Source organism: Hemiscyllium ocellatum, chromosome 26 (assembly GCF_020745735.1).
Source record: "Hemiscyllium ocellatum isolate sHemOce1 chromosome 26, sHemOce1.pat.X.cur, whole genome shotgun sequence".
NCBI classification, from domain to species: domain Eukaryota; kingdom Metazoa; phylum Chordata; class Chondrichthyes; order Orectolobiformes; family Hemiscylliidae; genus Hemiscyllium; species Hemiscyllium ocellatum.
This window is the reverse complement of record NC_083426.1, coordinates 39,964,806-39,983,375: the sequence shown is the minus strand read 5'-3', so window position 1 is coordinate 39,983,375 and position 18,570 is coordinate 39,964,806. Positions and strand designations below refer to the sequence as shown.

General features: G+C 41.4%; 1 protein-coding gene across 3 annotated transcripts in view; it reads left to right on the top strand.

Annotated features, from left to right (window-relative positions):
• The window catches only part of LOC132828425 (signal peptide, CUB and EGF-like domain-containing protein 3), a 364,946-nt gene that overhangs the window by 215,265 nt on the left and 131,111 nt on the right, over window positions 1–18,570 (top strand). For 2 of the 3 annotated variants that reach the window (XM_060845529.1, XM_060845528.1), the window contains exons 5-6: window positions 9,384–9,509; window positions 14,588–14,704. In XM_060845529.1, the coding sequence (XP_060701512.1) occupies window positions 9,384–9,509; window positions 14,588–14,704 (243 nt within the window). Of the gene's footprint in view, window positions 1–5,217; window positions 5,273–9,383; window positions 9,510–14,587; window positions 14,705–18,570 lie in introns of those variants that run through there. The other variant, XM_060845530.1, reaches the window with a different exon arrangement.

Sequence of the window (18,570 nt, the reverse complement as noted above, 5' to 3'; positions counted from 1 at the left end):
CTCTCTCCTATCCTGTATGTATATGACTACAATGTGACACTTGAATGGAGGACTGGATAGCCAGCCTGGTGATAGAGGCATCTGTCCTGAATCACATTGCATATACAGCCGTACCCATTCAAGCAATGGGCAAGTAGTTCGTCTTATTCCTGACTTTAGCCTTGCGGATAGTAGGGAGATTCTGAGGATTCAAGAGGTGAACCACTAGCATGGTGGTTCAGTGGTTAGCACTGCTGCCTCACAGTGCCAGGTACCCAGGTTTGATTCCTGCCTGGGTTGACTGTATGGAATTTGCACATTCTCCCCGTGTCTGCATGGATTTCCTCCAACCATCCAAAGATGTGCAGGTTAGTTGAATTGACCATACTAAATTGCACATAGTGTTAGGTGTATTAATCAAGGGTAAATATAGGGTAGAGGGGAATGGGCCTAGGTGGGTTACTCTTTGGAGGTCAGTGTAGATTTGTTGGACTAAAGGGCCTGTTTCCATACTGTAGGGAATCTAATCTAGTCATCACTTAGCCCTGTTCTTGTAACCAAGATAATGACCTGACGAGTCCAATTCAGCTTCTAATTAGTAGGCTGTCACTAGACATCATGGGTAGGTGTTTCAGTGGTATTGGCATTGTTGAATGGCAGGGGTAAGCCCTTGGGAGTTTCCCTTATTTGAGATGGTTACTTGTAGGCTTACTGGTATTTGTCACTTGTCAGCTCAAGCCTAGATGTTGTGCAGGTCTTGTTGTAGGTTGTATGGATTGTTCTATTATCTGAGGAGTTGTGGATGGAGCTGAACCCTATCAAGAGATTAGAACCACTTCTGACCTTACAATGAAGAGAAGGTCATAAACAGACTATACAAAAAAAAAGTTCATGAACGGACCACATAAAGATGCTTGGACGAAGGGCATTTCTCCTGATAGCCTGAAATAATGGTATTGAACATCATCCTTGCTGGTAGATATTATTGCAGCCACTGGGAGTTTTTCCACTTCCCTCCCACTTTTACAAAAGTGCCTTGGTGACACACAGGCAGATCAAAAAACAATGAAAGGAAGACCCCCAAATGAAAAGCAGTTTATGTGAAGCTGCATGTCTCATTGCTTTAGTGATGTGTAGTTATTGTTATAATATAGGAAAGATGCAGAATGTGAAAAAAATCAAGTCTGAGGGGAGTCTGGAGCCAAGAAGTTCCATTGAAATCCAAATTGAGCAGTGATAGTTATGGTGTTACTTGATGGAACTATCAATGATTTTTTTTATATCACTTACTGATGAATGGAAGGAAATTGGTACCATATGACATTAATTGACAGTTAGATTTTTGGAGAGGCAATTACACCATGCTTAGACAATTTTAAATATCGTCTGACAGTGCCAAAGGAACTTGCAAACACTTTAGCCTTGTCCAATGCATGGCTGCTGGGGCTCCTCTGTTAGTTGCTGCATTGTCCACCGCCATTCTTGACTGGATACTGACAGTCCACAGAACTTTGTGTGAATCTGTCAGTTTTGGGACCATTTAACTGTATACCTTTATCCTGCTGTGTTGTTAATGAAGATGTGGTTGGAACGATATTGTAACTTCACTGGAATCTCATTTTGATGCTTCTCTGACATTCTTTCTTTAACCACGTTTGGTCTTGTGAATGAGTGATGGTGATGAATGTGTGAGAGGATTCCCGCATGAATCAGTCCCATCTCACAACTCTTCACTAATAAACTGGCCAAACCTGGGCAGCAGAAGTACATTCGAGCCACATCTTATTGAAAGCTCCCACACTGGGTAGATTCTGATCCTTTATATCCCATGGTATTTTCTCCAAATGGTGCTCAACATAATTCACTTGTTGAGAAGAGGCATTAAGTGGGATGCAGCAGCAAGTTTCCATGACCTTGGAGGAGGTCAAGAGAGGAGTCAGGTATCAATGTTGAGTACTCCCAGGGTCAATCATTCACCACTTCTACTGTTCTCCTATTTCTAATAACTTAATCTTGCTAATAGGACAGGACGATAAGACCATAGGGACTTTAGAAAATCATGTGTGGCAATTTTTTTACATAGACAGTGGTTCACGTGAGCAATGAACTTCCTGGGAAAGTGGCAGATGTGGGCACAATTACTACTTTTAAAAGATACTTAGATATGTACATGAATTAGAAATGTTTGAAGGGATATGGGCCAGGAGCAGATAGGTGGAACCAGTTTAGTTAGGGATTATGTTTGGCACAGACTGATTGGACTGAAGGGTCTGTTTCCATGCTGTATGACTCTATAACAGAGATGAAATGAAGTTGAATGTAGGCTACATATTAGATAGGTTTACTGGGGTTATGATATTATAGGCTTGACAGGTTCCATCCTGTTAATAACACAGACTCCAAACCTTAGCTTTTTTTTATTCCCCCCATTGGTTGCTTTTTCAGGTGTGAGAGATTTTGAATCATGTCACCTCCTTTGGCCACCAAGTGTTTCATACTTGGGAGGAGTCTTTCCTATCACATAATGTGATTATGCTGTGATAAATGCCCAAAGATCCAATAAATAGTTGGAACAATTTGGAAACTGAGCTTTACAGATAACTAGACGGTGAACTGGATTAGAGCTGAAAAATGTGTTGATGGAAAAGCGCAGCAGGTCAGGCAGCATCAAAGGAGCAGGAGAATCGACGTTTCGGGCATGAGCCTTTCTTCAGGAATGAGGAGGGTGTGCCAAGCAGGCTAAGATAAAAGGTAGGGAGGAGGGGCTTGGGTGAGGGGCGTTGGGAATGCGATAGGTGGAAGGAGGTTAAGGTGAGGGTGATAGGCCGGAGTGGGGTGGGGTCAGAGAGGTCGGGAAGAAGATTGCAGGTCAAGAAGGCGGTGCTGAGTCCGAGGTTTGGGACTGAGAAAAGGTGGGGGGAGGGGAAATGAGGAAGCTGGAGAAATCTACAAGGGATGAATGCAGGTTTCTCCAGCTTCCTCATTTCCCCTCCCCCCACCTTTTCTCAGTCCCAAACCTCGGACTCAGCACCGCCTTCTTGACCTGCAATCTTCTTCCCGATCTCTCCGCCCCCACCCCCTCTCCAGCCTATCACCCTCACCTTAACCTCCTTCCACCTATCGCATTCCCAACACCCCTCACCCAAGTCCCTCCTCCCTACCTTTTATCTTAGCCTGCTTGGCACACCCTCCTCATTCCTGAAGAAGAGCTTATGCCCGAAACGTCGATTCTCCTGCTCTTTTGATGCTGCCTGACCTGCTGCGCTTTTCCAGCAACACGTTTTTCAGCTCTGATCTCCAGCATCTGCAGTTCTCACTTTCTCCTAGGTGAACTGGATTAACCAGTAGTCTTCCACTCTGGGACCTGAGTTCACATCCAGTCTAAAACTGATGCACTGAATTTCTCCCCAGTCAAAGAAGCTGCAGGGTAACTGATGTGGGCAATAGGAAAGTTGTTACTTACATTTTGAGGTGGGGCTGAGGCATGTTGTTGGACAGGTGAGAGGGTGTTTTAGAGTATGATCAACTTCGGTCTCCCCACGTCATCATCCATCACTTTGATAGTGGTCACTAGAAATTAGAATAAAATAAAAATGAAGCATGTGAAATGGCCTCTGTGAATGCTGGTGGCTTGACTATGTTCTGGAGGCATGGAATTAATGGGATAGGTATAGACCAAGCTGATGAAATGCAGATGGGATTCCTGTGCCTCTGGAATGTTTGTCTGGAGGTTAATGAACTGGCAACAAATACTGGAGACATGACAGTGGATTAATATTCTGGAGTTCTGCTTGATTCTCTTTAAATAAGCCCACTCTTAATGTAACAATCATTAAATGTATGATGTTAAAGATTATAAAAGGAGTATGTTTGAGTGGAGATGCATGGCTAATTTTATTCTATAACTTGTGATCTTTTAAGAAAACTTCTTAAGGAATTATTTCAAGGAAGGCATGAGGGCGTGTAGAAGGATTTATTTTTCTTGGAGAGGAGAAAGGGGAGAAGGAGAAGCCTCTGTCCTTACATGAACTGCAGATTCTTTAAAACAGAGAATCCCCAGAGAATAGACAATTTAGGAGGTGTTCATGTTCAGTGCAGGATAATACCTTCGAAAGTGTAACAGGGTCTTCTCCATGAACAGTGGCCATTGGCAGTCAATCATCTCTTTCGATCTAGGAGCTTGCTCTAGTTAATTGCACCCTTAAAAATATCTAGGGCATTTCTAGGCTTTATTTTCCCACTTTCTGAGGCCTTTACAGATTGAATTAAAACACTTACTCATCTTTTGGGCTCAGTTCTGAATGAGTATCTGAGTAAATTAACCTGTGTTTTTTGCTCTGCAGCTGCTGACCGACTTGCTGTGTGTTTGCAGCATTGTTGGTGTTTGTCGAATTCTGGGCGGTATTTATGTCTACTCGAATGTGGGGTGCTGCAGATCCCAGCTCATAATTAGTAAGGTGATCAGTATCATCAAAGAAAATGGATTAATATTTTGGCTGTGACCATTTATGGGCGGTCTTAACCCATTGTTTGCTCACAATAGTGCCGGCCTACTTTCCTCCATTTTAAATGCTGATTTAATTGCTATGCATTCCCAGCATTTCCTGTCTTCTCTGGGATGGACCAAGGGAGCAAGTCTATTAAGGAGATGAGATAGCTCTTCAAAGCAAGGAATGGCCTGTTTCTGTGCTCTAAGACTCTTTGACTTCCAGACTTTATTAATTCTGCAACATCTAATGCAATCCTGATTGCTTTTCAAAACAAACAGTTCAATTTAGGTTTAGGAAATAAAAAAATTGAATGAGTTTTGAAACAGACTTATAATGTCTTTAATCGAATACTCTTTGAAGTCTATATGTTTAGATTACTGGAGAGCAGGAGTTAGCAGCAGTCACCCGGAGAAATGCGTTGAGGTTGAGAATGACATGGAGACTTGATTGTTTATGACTGCAGTTCTCGGAGCTCTGTAGATGCAGATCTGTACCAGCTGCTCGTACACTGAGCTGAAGTTTATTTGAGAATTCTTTGAGACTGAGAATTTATCGGGTCCTAAAAAACAGATAAAAGGACAAGACGATGCTGTCGGGATCCTAACTGATAACCTTCCATAGAATTCAACAACAAAGGCTTAACTTATATTGCATTTAACGTAACATAACATCCCAAAGGATGTGTGAAATACAACAGAACGTTGAGAATGGAGGAAAAAGGATTAAGGAAGGTGACTGAAAGCCAGATTTATAGGCTTTTGGAAGGAGCGAGCAGAGATAAAGAGAGACCAAGGCAAAAGAGCGTAAGTAGAATGAGAATTCAGAGGTAATTGTTGACAGTTCTGCAACTAAAAATGGAACCAATTGAAGGTGACATGTAAAACAGAAACATAAGCTAAACAGCTAAAGAATGGAGGCTTAGGTGAAGTATCTGCGACAGGGAGGGCCGTAACGTTGATGCATCTACAAGTGAGAAATTTGAACTGAAAACAGACTGAAATCCAGTGAAGGGTAGAGGCAAAACATTGCAGAGTCTTGGAGAGAGAAGTTTTTGATGATTGGAATTATATACTGTTTCAAGTCCAAGAGCCTAACAAGGGAGAGCTTTTTTTCCTTTATTCTTTCAAGGCATGTCGCTGTCAAGGCCAGAATTTGTTGCCCATGTTTAATTGGCCTTGAGCAGGCTGGCTCATTTTGGAGGACAGTTAAGAGTTAACCACATTTCTATGGGTCTGGAGTCACATGTAGGATAGATGAGCTAAGGATGGCAGATTTCCTTCTCCAAAGGACATTTGTGAAGCAGATGGGATTTTACAACAATTTTCATGATTGTCACTAAGGACTGGTCTTACAGTTTCAAACATTTAAATTAGTTGAATTTAACTTCCACCTGCTACCATTGGGGTACCATATCTGTGTCCCAATGGCTTAACCTGTGCCTAATGAAGGGCTTATGTCCAAAACGTCGACTCACCTGCTCCTCGGATGCTGCCTGACCTGCTGTGCTTTTCCAGCACCATACTTTTTGCCTCTGTGTTATGACTCCAGTGACCTTATAAATTTGTCACCACCTCCCCATTTGAGTAAGTATATCTGAATATGGCAAGGTGTGTAGAGGTGACACATAATTGGAATTGGTTAATGTTGTGCTCATTGTGCTTCCAACTCCATCAGGCCACCGACACCTGCATGTTGCCAATACTGCATACAAACAGTTATTGAGTCACTGGCAGCCACTAACCCACCCTGTCCTACCACTTCAATTTTCTTACAGATATTTCCCTGGCTGTGCCATCACCCATTGGACAATATTTACATCCTGCAGTTCCCTGCTGATGCATAATGCCTTTTAATGCTTCAGAGACATTGAATTATCCTATGTATAACATCAATGTAACCTTGATTAACTGAAACAAACTGAACAATATTCCTGTGTTAGGTGGTGACAACCTGTGAAATGTTCTAACTTTGTCCTTTTTAAGGAGAGCAGTAAATATCACTTTATCCCCTCTATTTTCCTCTTGTAAGGACAGTATCTCTTCCTCCTCCTCCCATTGGTCTGGATTTTGGCCAAAGTGGGATGACTAAGGATCCCTTTTAAAAAAAACCCCAATTCCAGGGTTCTCAATCCCAATCCCAGTCTTTTTGATTTTTAGGAGTATCCTTTAAGGATGCAGGCTGGTTCAGGTCATGAACCTGTATTCAGTATTCCCAACCTGCATTGCAGATTAGGCATTGCCTAGTCCTCCACAAGTGTCATGGAGTCAGACCAACTTGTTTAAGGGTTGTGGTTTATAGCATATCAGAAGTGAAATGTAACTTCAAAGGGTTCTTCGTGCGCCCCCATGCAGGGGTATGACATAAACAACCCCCACGACTCCTCTTGCCCACCTTCCCATGTCTGCAAGGTAAGTAATGATTCACATGAACATTCACCTCTGTACACTGTTTAGAGACAGTGACCCCCTAAATTGACCATATGGTGTGGAGAGCAGTCATTCTGAAAAATTTCCACTTTAATTTTAAAAATGTTAATTTGGTAAAAATCTGGAAAAAAGAGTTGGCCCAGTGGTGAGCATATAATCACCACTGGATGTTGTAAAAGCCCATCTGGTACACTAATGTCCTTTAGGGAAGGAAATCTGCCATCCTTACCTGGTCTGACCCACAGAGCCACAGCAGTGGTTGGCCTTTCACTGTTCTCTGTACAATACATGCTGATCTAGCCGGCAACACTTACATCCAATGAATACAAAAAGTCAAATTTGAAATAATTTTTCTACTGTGAGAAAGTATTTTCACAGAAGATTGTATAGAATAATTATATATTGGTCATAATTTTATTTCAGCTCTCTATATGAAGCGTTCAATTTCCCAACTCTAATATGAATCTCCGTATACTCTGTCTTTGGGATACATGTCGGGGCCACTTAGTTATATCGCACTGTGCCTCTTAATGAAGATTGCAGAGGCCCACAAGGGGTAAAATTTTAGCAGGAAATGGTTCCTATAGAAAAGTACTTAACATTCCACCAATAAGTTGTCATTTTAAACTTTACTTGGGAATTGACATTTTCAGGTTTCTGACTCGTTTAAAGTTTCTCTTTTCAATTCTGGTGATCTTACCAACACACTGGTGTCACAGTAGCGATTGTTAATTAGGAACCAATATTATCAGCTCAATTAAAACTAAAACTGGATAATATTAAACATTGCAAGACAGCTTCAAAATGTCTGGTCCAATCACAGGATAACAAAGTGAAGAGTAAGGTAACCTGAAATTTTATAGTCTGAGTATGTTTCCTGAGTGATGATTGTATTGTAATGGAATAAAATTGGTGTTTAACGTAAGCAACGAAATTTACTTCAGTTTTTCTTTAATGCAGTGTTCTGCATATTAAATTGCAGAACCAACAAAGTAATGGAATGAACCTGCAGCCAATGGTTACTAAAATATACAATTATTTATCTTTGTAGATTTTTCTCAAAGGTATTTCGGTCCCTGCTTTACCTTCCCATGGCAGCCATCATTTCTGTGTGATAGGACTTCAGTTACCTCCTTGTGCCCCTTCTGTGGCCTGCCCATGTTTCTAGGAGGCATGTGGTACATTGAGATCTATAATAGATTCACCTCAAGAAGCCATTGGAAATGTGGAAGCCGAGGGAACAAAGTTGAAAATTTTCTCAATGGCTCAGGCAACACCCTGAAACAAACTGAACGTTTTGCGTCAACAGCCCTAAATTTAACCTCTGTGTTCTGCTGAAAGGTCATTGACCAAAAGCATTAATTCTGTTTTTTTCTCAAGAGATCTTGACTGACCTGCTGAATATGTCCAGCGTTGGTAAGGTTTTGCTTTGTGAAAGCTGGGAGCTCAATGTATTTTGGAATCCTGGAAAGAAAATCACAGCTTCACACTGAATGAGGGCTCAATAAATTTTATTTTTCACATACCTTGTACAAATTGGGCTATGTAGTCATAGGATCCCTGCACTGCGGAAGCAGGCCATTCGGCCATCGAGTTCATACCAACCCTCCGAAGAGCATCCCATCCAGACCCATCCCCCTACCTTCTAACTCTGCATTTCCCATGGCTAATCCACAGAACCTGCACATCCCTGGACACTATGGGCACTTTAGTGTGGCCAATCCACCTGACCTCCATACCTTTGGACTGCAGGAGGCAACCAGAGCACCCAGAGGTGACTCACACAGACACGGGAAGAATGTGCAAACTCCACACAGACGGTTGCCTGAGGCTGGAATCGAGGCAGAAGTGCTTACCACTGAGCCACCGTGCTACCTGTCATGGATTCCAGTGCCAGGCCTTTCCTTCTGTCATTGTGCCACCTCATCATATCTGGTATAAAACACTCCCAAAACTTTTCCCATCCAATGCTCAGTCAATGGAATCGTCAACCAGCTCACTAACTTGTTAACTAGTTCTTTCAAAATAGTGGAAAGGCTCTGATTTCTACGTCCAGTAATGTTTGACAATGTCACATTGCACATTTGACACCACTGCAAATTCAGCCCAATGAAGAATGCGCATTTACATAGAACATAGAACATTACAGCGCAGCACAGGCCTCGATGTTGTGCCAACCAGTCATACCAATCTGAAGCCCATCTAACCTACACTATTCCATGTACGTCCAGAGCATTTGGATGAGACATTGTGGACTATCGAACATTTTGTGGAACCTGGTCTCAGAAAGGTGGAGAAACACTAGTGAGAAAAAGATAAAAGCAATGTCAAGAAAAGAACCAAGGGAATTTGTACATTGATTGGTATTAGTCTGTAGTGTTCCTCTTTGCTGTGCTCAATTTTGATTCCTTGATGCAATGCCATTTAAACTGTACTATAATGAGACTGTTATTTAATCGACTCTTTCTCTTCATGATCTTCTTTGCAGAAGGAATGAACTGTATGAATAAAAACCATGGATGTGCTCACATCTGCCGAGAAACTCCAAAGGGTGGAATAGCCTGTGAGTGCAGACCTGGATTCGAACTCACAAAGAACCAACGGGACTGCAAGTGTAAGTCTAAATGTATATCTGTGTCTTATCTCACCAGCATTAAAGCTGGTGCGTTATTGAAGATATTATCTTGGAAGGGGATTGTGTAGCTTGAAGGTAACTCTATAAGCTGTTATTTTTAAACTTTTGTTCATAGAATTCCTAAAGTTTGGAAGCAGGCTATTCAGCCCCTACAACCCTGCAAAGAGCATCCCGATCACACCCTAACCCTGCATTTTCCACAGCCAATCCACCTAATTTGCACATCTTTGGACTGCGGGAGGAAGCCCACATAGACATAGGGAGAAAGTGCAAACTCTACACAGACAGTCACCTGAGGCTGGAATCGAACCTGGGTCCCTGGCACTGTGAGGCACCAGTGCTAACCAGTGATCCACCATACATCCATGTGGCTGATTGTTGCTGATCTGCTAACATGAGGGATGAGTCTCCCTGAATTATAATCAGCCTCACAAATGGAATTAAAAATACATTTGAAGAATACAGTAGAGTTTTGAGAAATAAGGCCCCACAAGTTGAGGGTAGTGGGGGGAGCATGTTGTCAGAGAGAACAGTGACTTGCAATTGATGCTGCTGCAGGACCAGGCCGGCAATAACCAGGATTTGCTCTTATCATTGCATTCCAGCCAATTTGACTGCTCTGGAATTGCTTGCTGAGGGCCTGGTAAAGATCAGAACTCTGTTATAATGCTTTTAGCCATTTAATAGTCTCGAGGTGCTTTGACAAAGCTCACATGAATTTGGTCAATATGTCAGCACATTCAAAGGAGGAGAGAAGAAAGTTGTGGTGGAGGGAATAAATGTAAGGATATCAAGAAAATAAAGCATATTCCTGACAGGGTTGTGTTCGAAACCCTATTTATCAAGCTTTCTGGAAAAGGAGAGGGGCCCAACTGAGTCTGGGATACATGAAGCAATTCTAATTCAATAAAATTAAACCTACAATGCAATCAATCAATCCATCAGTCACTGGAATGTTTCTAGACATAAAGGATTAAAAACACCAAATACAAGAATTTGACTTGTGTTTCCTTGAGGTTAGAACGTTTGGGGTGATCTATTCATGGTGTTTAACTGATTTAGGGGGTTGATTGTAAGTTCTTTCTCTGATGAAGGAATCAGAATATAAACTTAGAATTGGGCCATTTTGGTGAAATATGGATGTATTTTTCCATTTAAAGAGAAGTACAGATCCAGAGGTCTCTTCCTCAAAAGTTGATGGATATGACAGATGATCGAACTGAATTCTATTCTCTTGCTTATCTCCAATTTTTACCAGGCTAAGCTCTGGAATTCCCTCCCTGATTCTCCCGACCCATGTCTGCCTTTCTGTCCTCCTTGAGCATTCTCCTCCAAAATTATCTCCTTGATCTAGCTTTTTGAGTATTTGTCCTAATATCTATTTCAGTGGTTCACTGCCTGATTTTGTTCAATAACAATCCTGTGAAGCTGCTTGAGAAATTTTACAAAGTTAAAGGCATTAAAAAAATACAAGGGTTATGGGTGTGATGACATTTTAAGTTCACTACATCAGAGGTCAGATCAGTTTTCCTTCATGTGAAACCAAGGAAAGTGATGGGACCAGACAGAGTACCAAGCCATGCACTCAGAGCATGCGCAAATCAACTGGCAGAGGTCTGCTCGGACATCTTCAACCTCTCCCTGCAGCAGGCCACAGTCCCTGCCTGTTTCAAGAGGGCTAACATCCCTGTGCCTAAGAAGGCTCATGCAGCATGTTTCAATGACCACCGCCCAGTGGCCCTAAAATCGGTGGTCATGAAGTGCTTTGAAAGGCTGGTCCTTGCATTAATCAACTCCAGCCTCCCCACTACTTTTGACCCACTCCAATTTGCCTATCAGACCAACAGATCCACGTCAGATGCCATATTATTTGCCCTTCACTCCTCACTAGAGCATCTTGACACCCAAGAACAGCTATGTAAGAATCCTACTTATTGACTACAGTTCAGCCTTCAACAATACTATCTCCTTGAGACTGATTACTAAACTTAATGATCTCGGACTAAGTCCTACTCTCTGCAACTGGATCCTCAGTTTCCTTACCCACAGGCCACAATCAGTGAAAATTGGGGACAATATTTCATCCTCACTCACACTCAACACTGGACCGCCCCCCCCCCCCAGGGCTGCATACTCAGCCCCCTACTGTACTCACTGTACACTCATGACTGCATCACCAAATACCAGACTAATGCCATTTACAAGTTCGCTGATGACACTACCAAAGTGGGTCGAATCTCAGATGGCGACGAAACAGACTGCAGACGGGAGGTGGAAGACCTGGAAAAATGGTGCACAGAGAACAACCTAGCTCTCAATGCTGGCAAAACCAAGGAACTCATTAGTGACTTTCGGCAGGATGTTACTCATGCCCCCCTACACATTAACAGTTTGTACCTACTGTTGTTTGAATACTGAATGGACTCACAAACTCTTAGCATTTACCTGTACCTGTGTTTTTGTTTTGCCGCTGTTTGCCTATTATTTATTTATCTATGCTACTTAACTCTGCGATCCGCCTGTATTGCTTGCAGGACAAAACTTTTCACTGTGCCTCGGTACACATGACAATAAAGTCAATTCAATTTAATTCAATCAGTTCATTCATTGATGGGTAAGAGACATGGACCAAAGGTGGCTAAATGGATTTGTAATCTAAATCATATATGATCTAACTCAAAGGGTTAAGGGTTTGAGTGGCTGAAGAAGTTATTCCTGTGAAATGTTTCCATCATTACTCACCAACTTAATTCAATATTCTCTTTATAACATTGGTACGTGTTGGCCAATGTCTTGCAACATTGTTGTTAAAGCTAATAAAGGAGATAAGAAGAGAAACTGCTAACATCAGATACTGAAATGCTGGATGTGTTTGCCAGGTCAATGATGGTCTGTGTAGTGAAAGTAAGGGGAGTTTTGACAAAGGGCTTACACCTGAAACATCAACCTATCTTCGCCCAGGGCAATAAATCTGCTATATATTGCAATATCTTTAATTGAAATCATCTGGTAGATATTTGTGAAGATTACATATAGGCCGGGGGTGGGGGGGGACACGTGTTAGGTACATAACAGCTGGAAGTCTTAAATACTGGCATTCATTCGAGTTTATGATGATGAGTGGGAATGGGAGTATTTTTTGAAATTACAACATGTTGGTAACCAGGTCTTAGTGGCATGTTGATTGATCCTGTTGTCTGTATATATAACTTACTATTGCCTGGTTAAAGCCAGATCCCACAAGCATAAGTATCAAAAAATGTAAATGCTTGTGTGCATTTACAACCTTATGATTTCCTTTTATAAGCAAAATCTGCATCCAAACATGGGTTTATGATAGTCTATAAAAACAGCACAGGTTGGCATGCACAAGTTGTGAAGTTTAGCAATGTAATAGTATTGCCAAGGTAATTAGCTTTCAAAGTTTCTTTCCCCAAAAACAAGGGACTTTAACAGCTAACACATTTGATGCCTAGCGGCGTTTGTATATTAGAAATAGATGGCTCACTCAATAGAATTGCAAACTTTCAATTTCCTCAAAGTTTACTCCCTTTACAATTCATTTCCAATCTTCTCCATTATAGTAGATGCTTCACTTGAGGTGATGAAGGAAATGCCCTCAAAATTATCAAACTTGCACTAGCTGACATATCAAATCAGCATGAACTCCTCAACCCATGCCTCCACCCTCTCTGCCAGTGACGGTCAGTGGTTTGCCCTTCACAACTCCCTTGAAAATAATGGGTGAAGATCAGAGGTATGGGATTGTACTGAGGCCTCATGAGCTCAGTCACAGCCAAGGCCTAACCAGCAGTTACCTATGGGATGATAATTCTCAACTTCAGTTTTGGCTTTCATCTTGGATTCTTAGTAAAATGAGATTTGTAATTTCGACTAAACCTTTTGCTCAATTTAACAATTGAAAACCAAGGCCAAAAGTCCTGGGAAATCTTAGAGAGAAAGGTGTGACTGTAGGGGAGAACGGTACCACATAATGACTAACCATGAGTCAAACCCTTTCTGTTCCACTTAATTGCTTAAAGACGTCATTCCAGTCACCACCCACCCTGCTAAATTCCAGAGAATACAACCCTAGTTTGTGTAGTCTCTCTTGATACTTTACCCTGAGGAGTTCTAGGATGATTCTGGTAATGATGCTGTACTTCCTCCAAGACCGATATATCAGAGACTGGTGCCGGGAACTGCTCACTGCAATTCCAAGTGAGGTCTGAGGCTACTTTTTGTACAACAGAAGCATGACTTCAACCCCGTGTATTATAGTCCTCCAGATGTAAAGGATGGAATTCCATTAGCCTTTTGGATTATCTGTTATGAATAATGTTTAAATAGTCTAGCTATTTCAACCTCTCTTGGAGCCATCACTGTTCCTAGCTTTCCACTATTTTGAAAACTGTCTTTTTGTTATTTTAGGTCCAATGTGGATGACCTCACATTTACCTACATTGCAATCATGAAAGCAAAACATCTGCCCGACGCTTTGAGCTAAGGGACGTTGTGTGGTTCAGGCAGAGACCAGAAGGAAAAGGGTGAAACACGATTCCGACTTGGGGATTTAAAATCCCTGGTGAACTCGTGACTAAATTGTGATTTTGACATTTGGGCAGCCACATCTAGAATGAGGAAAAACTGTTATCTTAAAGGATAGTGTTCCTCAAATATGTCAACATTCCAAAAATTTGCCTCTGACAAAAAAGTCATTGTTTTTCTATTAATGGAAAAGGAATGTGGTCCTGATTATATCACATTTTTTTCTAAAGTAGTAGCAATTTTTTGTGGAAAACAAAATAAACAAACAAAATCCGATTATATCAAATTTCTTTTTAACTAGTAGCATTTTTTTCTGGAAAAGAAAATAAACCAACTAAAGAAACATTCCCGAGATGGTTTGCTTCCCAACTATAAAAGGCGATAGTTGCTTGCTGTGGTTAGATAAGAATCTGAAAACTTGTTCTTTGACACATTTGAGAGGCTAGGGGTCAGTTAAAGTCACCCTACAAGCATTTATCGAGACTTGATGATGCGTTTTCTCTCTGTAGTGACATGTAACTATGGAAACGGGGGGTGCCAGCACACGTGTGACGATACCGATCAAGGGCCGAAGTGTGGATGCCATCTGAAGTTTGCTCTGCACTCTGATGGGAAAACCTGCGTTGGTGAGTGCTTGGCTCAATCTGAGATACCGCAGCTAACTACAAGAAACGGGTCTTGGAGTTGAGCAATCTGATGTAATCAGTCAAGGAAATGGCTTGGAATTACAATTTCATACACCATTTCCACATATAATGGGAAACAGAGCTGGTCAGTGAAGCTGCCAGAAACTCTAAAGACTAAGCTTTGAAGGATTCACAGATGCCAGGAGACTTTGAAGGTAGAGAGCTGGCGAGATGTTGGTTGGTAGTGGGGGCGATGGTGGGAACCTAAAAGGGCGATTTGATTCGGCGTTTTACCTTTGGCAAAAGTGAAGTGCAAGTAAATAGTGAACTTATTTCTTTCCAAAGTGTGGCCGGACAGATAGCAGTCATAGCATTGTTTGTTCTTGCAAAGAGAAAAGAAAATGTTGGTTAAAGTAGTGAATAAGATCAGATTTCTGGGAACTGCAGGTGCAAATGTGTAATCCAACTGTCCTCAGTGCAGCATCTTAGGGAGAGACTCGGAACTGAAAATCTTTTTGTTGAGTGCCGCCTCTCACAGCTTTATCAAAGCTTCCTGCTGCTTTTGTGGTGCCCCCTGCATGTTTAGCTGCTTCCTGCTCAGCCCTCTTGCAGCAAGAGAGATGTTCCAGTGGGTATAGTCCCTGTGACTTTTAGAGGACTTTGAATCTACACTACCCTAGCCCATCTCAGCCTAAATGGGTAATGTGATACCAGAACTCCAAATTGGGATATTTAGGTCCAGATATCACTCAACAAAGATCAAGATATCATGCTACATGACAGGAGTAGCTGATATCATGCTTCATGGACAAGATGAGAAGTAAAACATTACTAACAAAAATCTACTGTGCCTGTCTTAACATTTGTTAAGTGACGTCAACATTTATTAACACTGCTGTGAAACACCTAGGAACATTTTGCGACCTTAAGGGTACAATACAAAACCAAGCTGTTACATAAGAATGTAAGAAATAAGAAAAGAAGAACATGCGGCTTATTGAGACTGCTCTGCACTTAATATGATCGAGATTGATTTTGGACTTCAATTTCTCTTCTCTGCTCACTTCCAAAGGGACCAAAAACCCTTGGCTCTCCAAGGGACCAAACACCGGTCTATTATGAGCCTTGAATGTATTCAATGATGGATCCACAGTCCTTTGGGGGAAGAGAATTTCAAAACTTCAGAATGCAGAGTATTATCCTCAACTCAGTCCTAAATCATCAGATCCTTGTTCTAAACTCCATGACCAGGAGAAACAATATGTCAGGATCTCCCTGTCAACCCCTTTGTAATATTTAATGATTCAATACAATCACCTCTCATTCTTCTAATGAATGTAGTCCAGTTTACTCAGCCTCACAAGATTGGGTGCTCTATGCTTAGCAGACAGCACAGTCTGGTCAGAATGGACTCTTTGTTGACATCCCTATAAGATGGCTGCCTACACATGTGCCTCATGGTAGAGGTCACAAGACCAAAGCAGACCAGGATGGACATTTGTACATGATTGCATTTCAATCCAAATATAAGGCAATCTTGTCATCTTGGAGACCAATCTATTTTACCTTTGTAATATTGTCTTTGATACAAGTATATCCTTCCTTAAATATGAACCAATGTAAAATTACACAGTAATCCAGGTGTAGTCTGACATAACTCCTGTACAATTATAGCAGTGTTTGTGCATTCTAATTCCCTTGCCCGAAAAGACTAACGTGACATTTGCCTTCCTAATTACTTCTGTATCTGAATCCAAACTACTTGTGTGCCTTGTACAAGTACATCCAAGTCCTTCTGAACATCAACCTTTAAAAGTTTCATGCTTTTTAAAGAAGAATTGCCTTTTCTATTCTGCTCTGGCCATGTGAGAACAGTAAATGGCTCCCCTTTCCGCTTGCTTCTCTGCAACAACTCTTTAAAACATTTTGCTTACTAATTTAGTGTGCATTTAAGTGCTAAGTTAAAAATCTCACAGCACCAGGTTATAGTCCAACAGCTTTATTTGGAAGCACTAGCTTTTGGAGCACTGCTCCTTCATCAGGTGGTTGTCACCTGATGAAGGTGTCATCAGAAGGTCATCAAAAGGAGCAGTGCTCTGAAAGCTAGTGCTTCCAAATAAACCTGTTGGACTATAACCTGGTGTTGTGATTTTTAACTTTGTACACCCCAATCCAACACCGGCGTCTCCATATCGTTTAAGTGCTGTGATGGTAGAAAACACAGACAGATCTTTGTACATATTTGAAATGAAAAGAGAAAGAGAATGCTAGCTGATAGGCCCAAAGCTCTCAGAACACCTGTGCGTACTGCCATTACTGCCAATGATGTCACTCAGTCCCATTTGCTCAGGTCTATTGTGCTTATTTGGATGCCACCATGCTTGTTACTAGCAGAGTCTTTCGCAAAGCGAGCATGCACAGCAAGTCCCTCATGCCCAACGTGAACCTTTCAGAGCTGTCAGGAGACACAGCCGAAATGTTCTCCTTAACACCTGCTCCAATTCACGCTGTCATGTACATCCAAGAAACACACACACACAGAGCAGAAAAATACATGTGTACTATGAACAGAAGAAAAACTGAGGAAGCAGTTCAGTGGTCTCTGGTCACAGAGTTTGCTGAGATAGTTATTGTGTTGATCAGAAAGCTGCTTCTCAGTCTTCCTTCTTCAAATGCCTTCACTGGTTTGCAGGAGACACAGGGTGGCTGCTTCATACTTATAAAAAGGTTTCTGACTTATAAACTAAAAGTCACAGTTTTCAGCAACTGCTGAAGGAACATAAACTTGTTTTTTTTCAGGCGTAAAGCGGATTTTACTGCAGAGAACAGACCCAACTCCTGAGCATGTGAACGTCTGTTGGCTTCTCTGAATCTTGTACTCAGCCACAAACTGTTCAGCTACCTGGCAACCAATCACACAATAGATGCCTTTGTCATTGCTAGCCCATAGACTAAACAGCTGTTTGTGGTCAACCAAAGCTGCAATGTACACAATGTTGGCTCTAGCAAATTATATTGCACTACTGCTTGAACCAGCAGCTGTGTGAACAGAGCTTACAGTGGGTGCCAGGTTACTTGCTTTCAAAACATTTAGTAATCCTCCAGCAATTCTTAGATTTAAAACAGTACTTGCCCATTTCATCCACAATTTAAAACAGAAAAATAATACGACATGGTCTTTGCACAGACCTGTAGTTTCCTGTTTTGTCTTTCCCTCCTTTTTTGAACAGCAGGGTTAAATTTGCTAACTTCCAAACTCCTGGGACTGTTCTGGAGCCTAGTTTATTTTTCAAAAGCATATCCAACACATCCACTGTTCCTGCAACTATTTCTTTTGGAACTTTAGAATATAGGCTATCAGCTCCTAGGGATTTATCAGATTCCACTACCTTGAGTTTCTCCAGTCCTTCTTTTCTGTTGACTTTCCTTAGTACCTAGGTTACTCTCTATTTCTGTTATGTGTAACTTGTAACTTCTACTGTGGAGGCAGACTCAAAATATTTGTTCAATGTCTCTGCCATTTCCTCGTTCCCCATTCTAACTTCTCCTCCCTATGCCTCAAAGAAACCAGTGTTTACATTAGCTACCTTTTATATACTTGTAAAGCCTTTTAAAATCTATTTTCATATGCCTGAAAAATGTACTCTCCTGTTCTATTTTTTTCTTCTTTTTAACAACATTTTGTTAGCCATTTGCTAGTTACTGGTACATTCCCAGTCATCAGGCTTACTGGATAAAATTTTCTTGTCTACTTACAGCTCTTATTTGATTTGATTTGATTTATTATGTCACATGTACCCAAGTGTAGTGAAATATTTTGTTTTGCACATAGTACAGGCAGATCATAACATATAAAGTAATAGAGT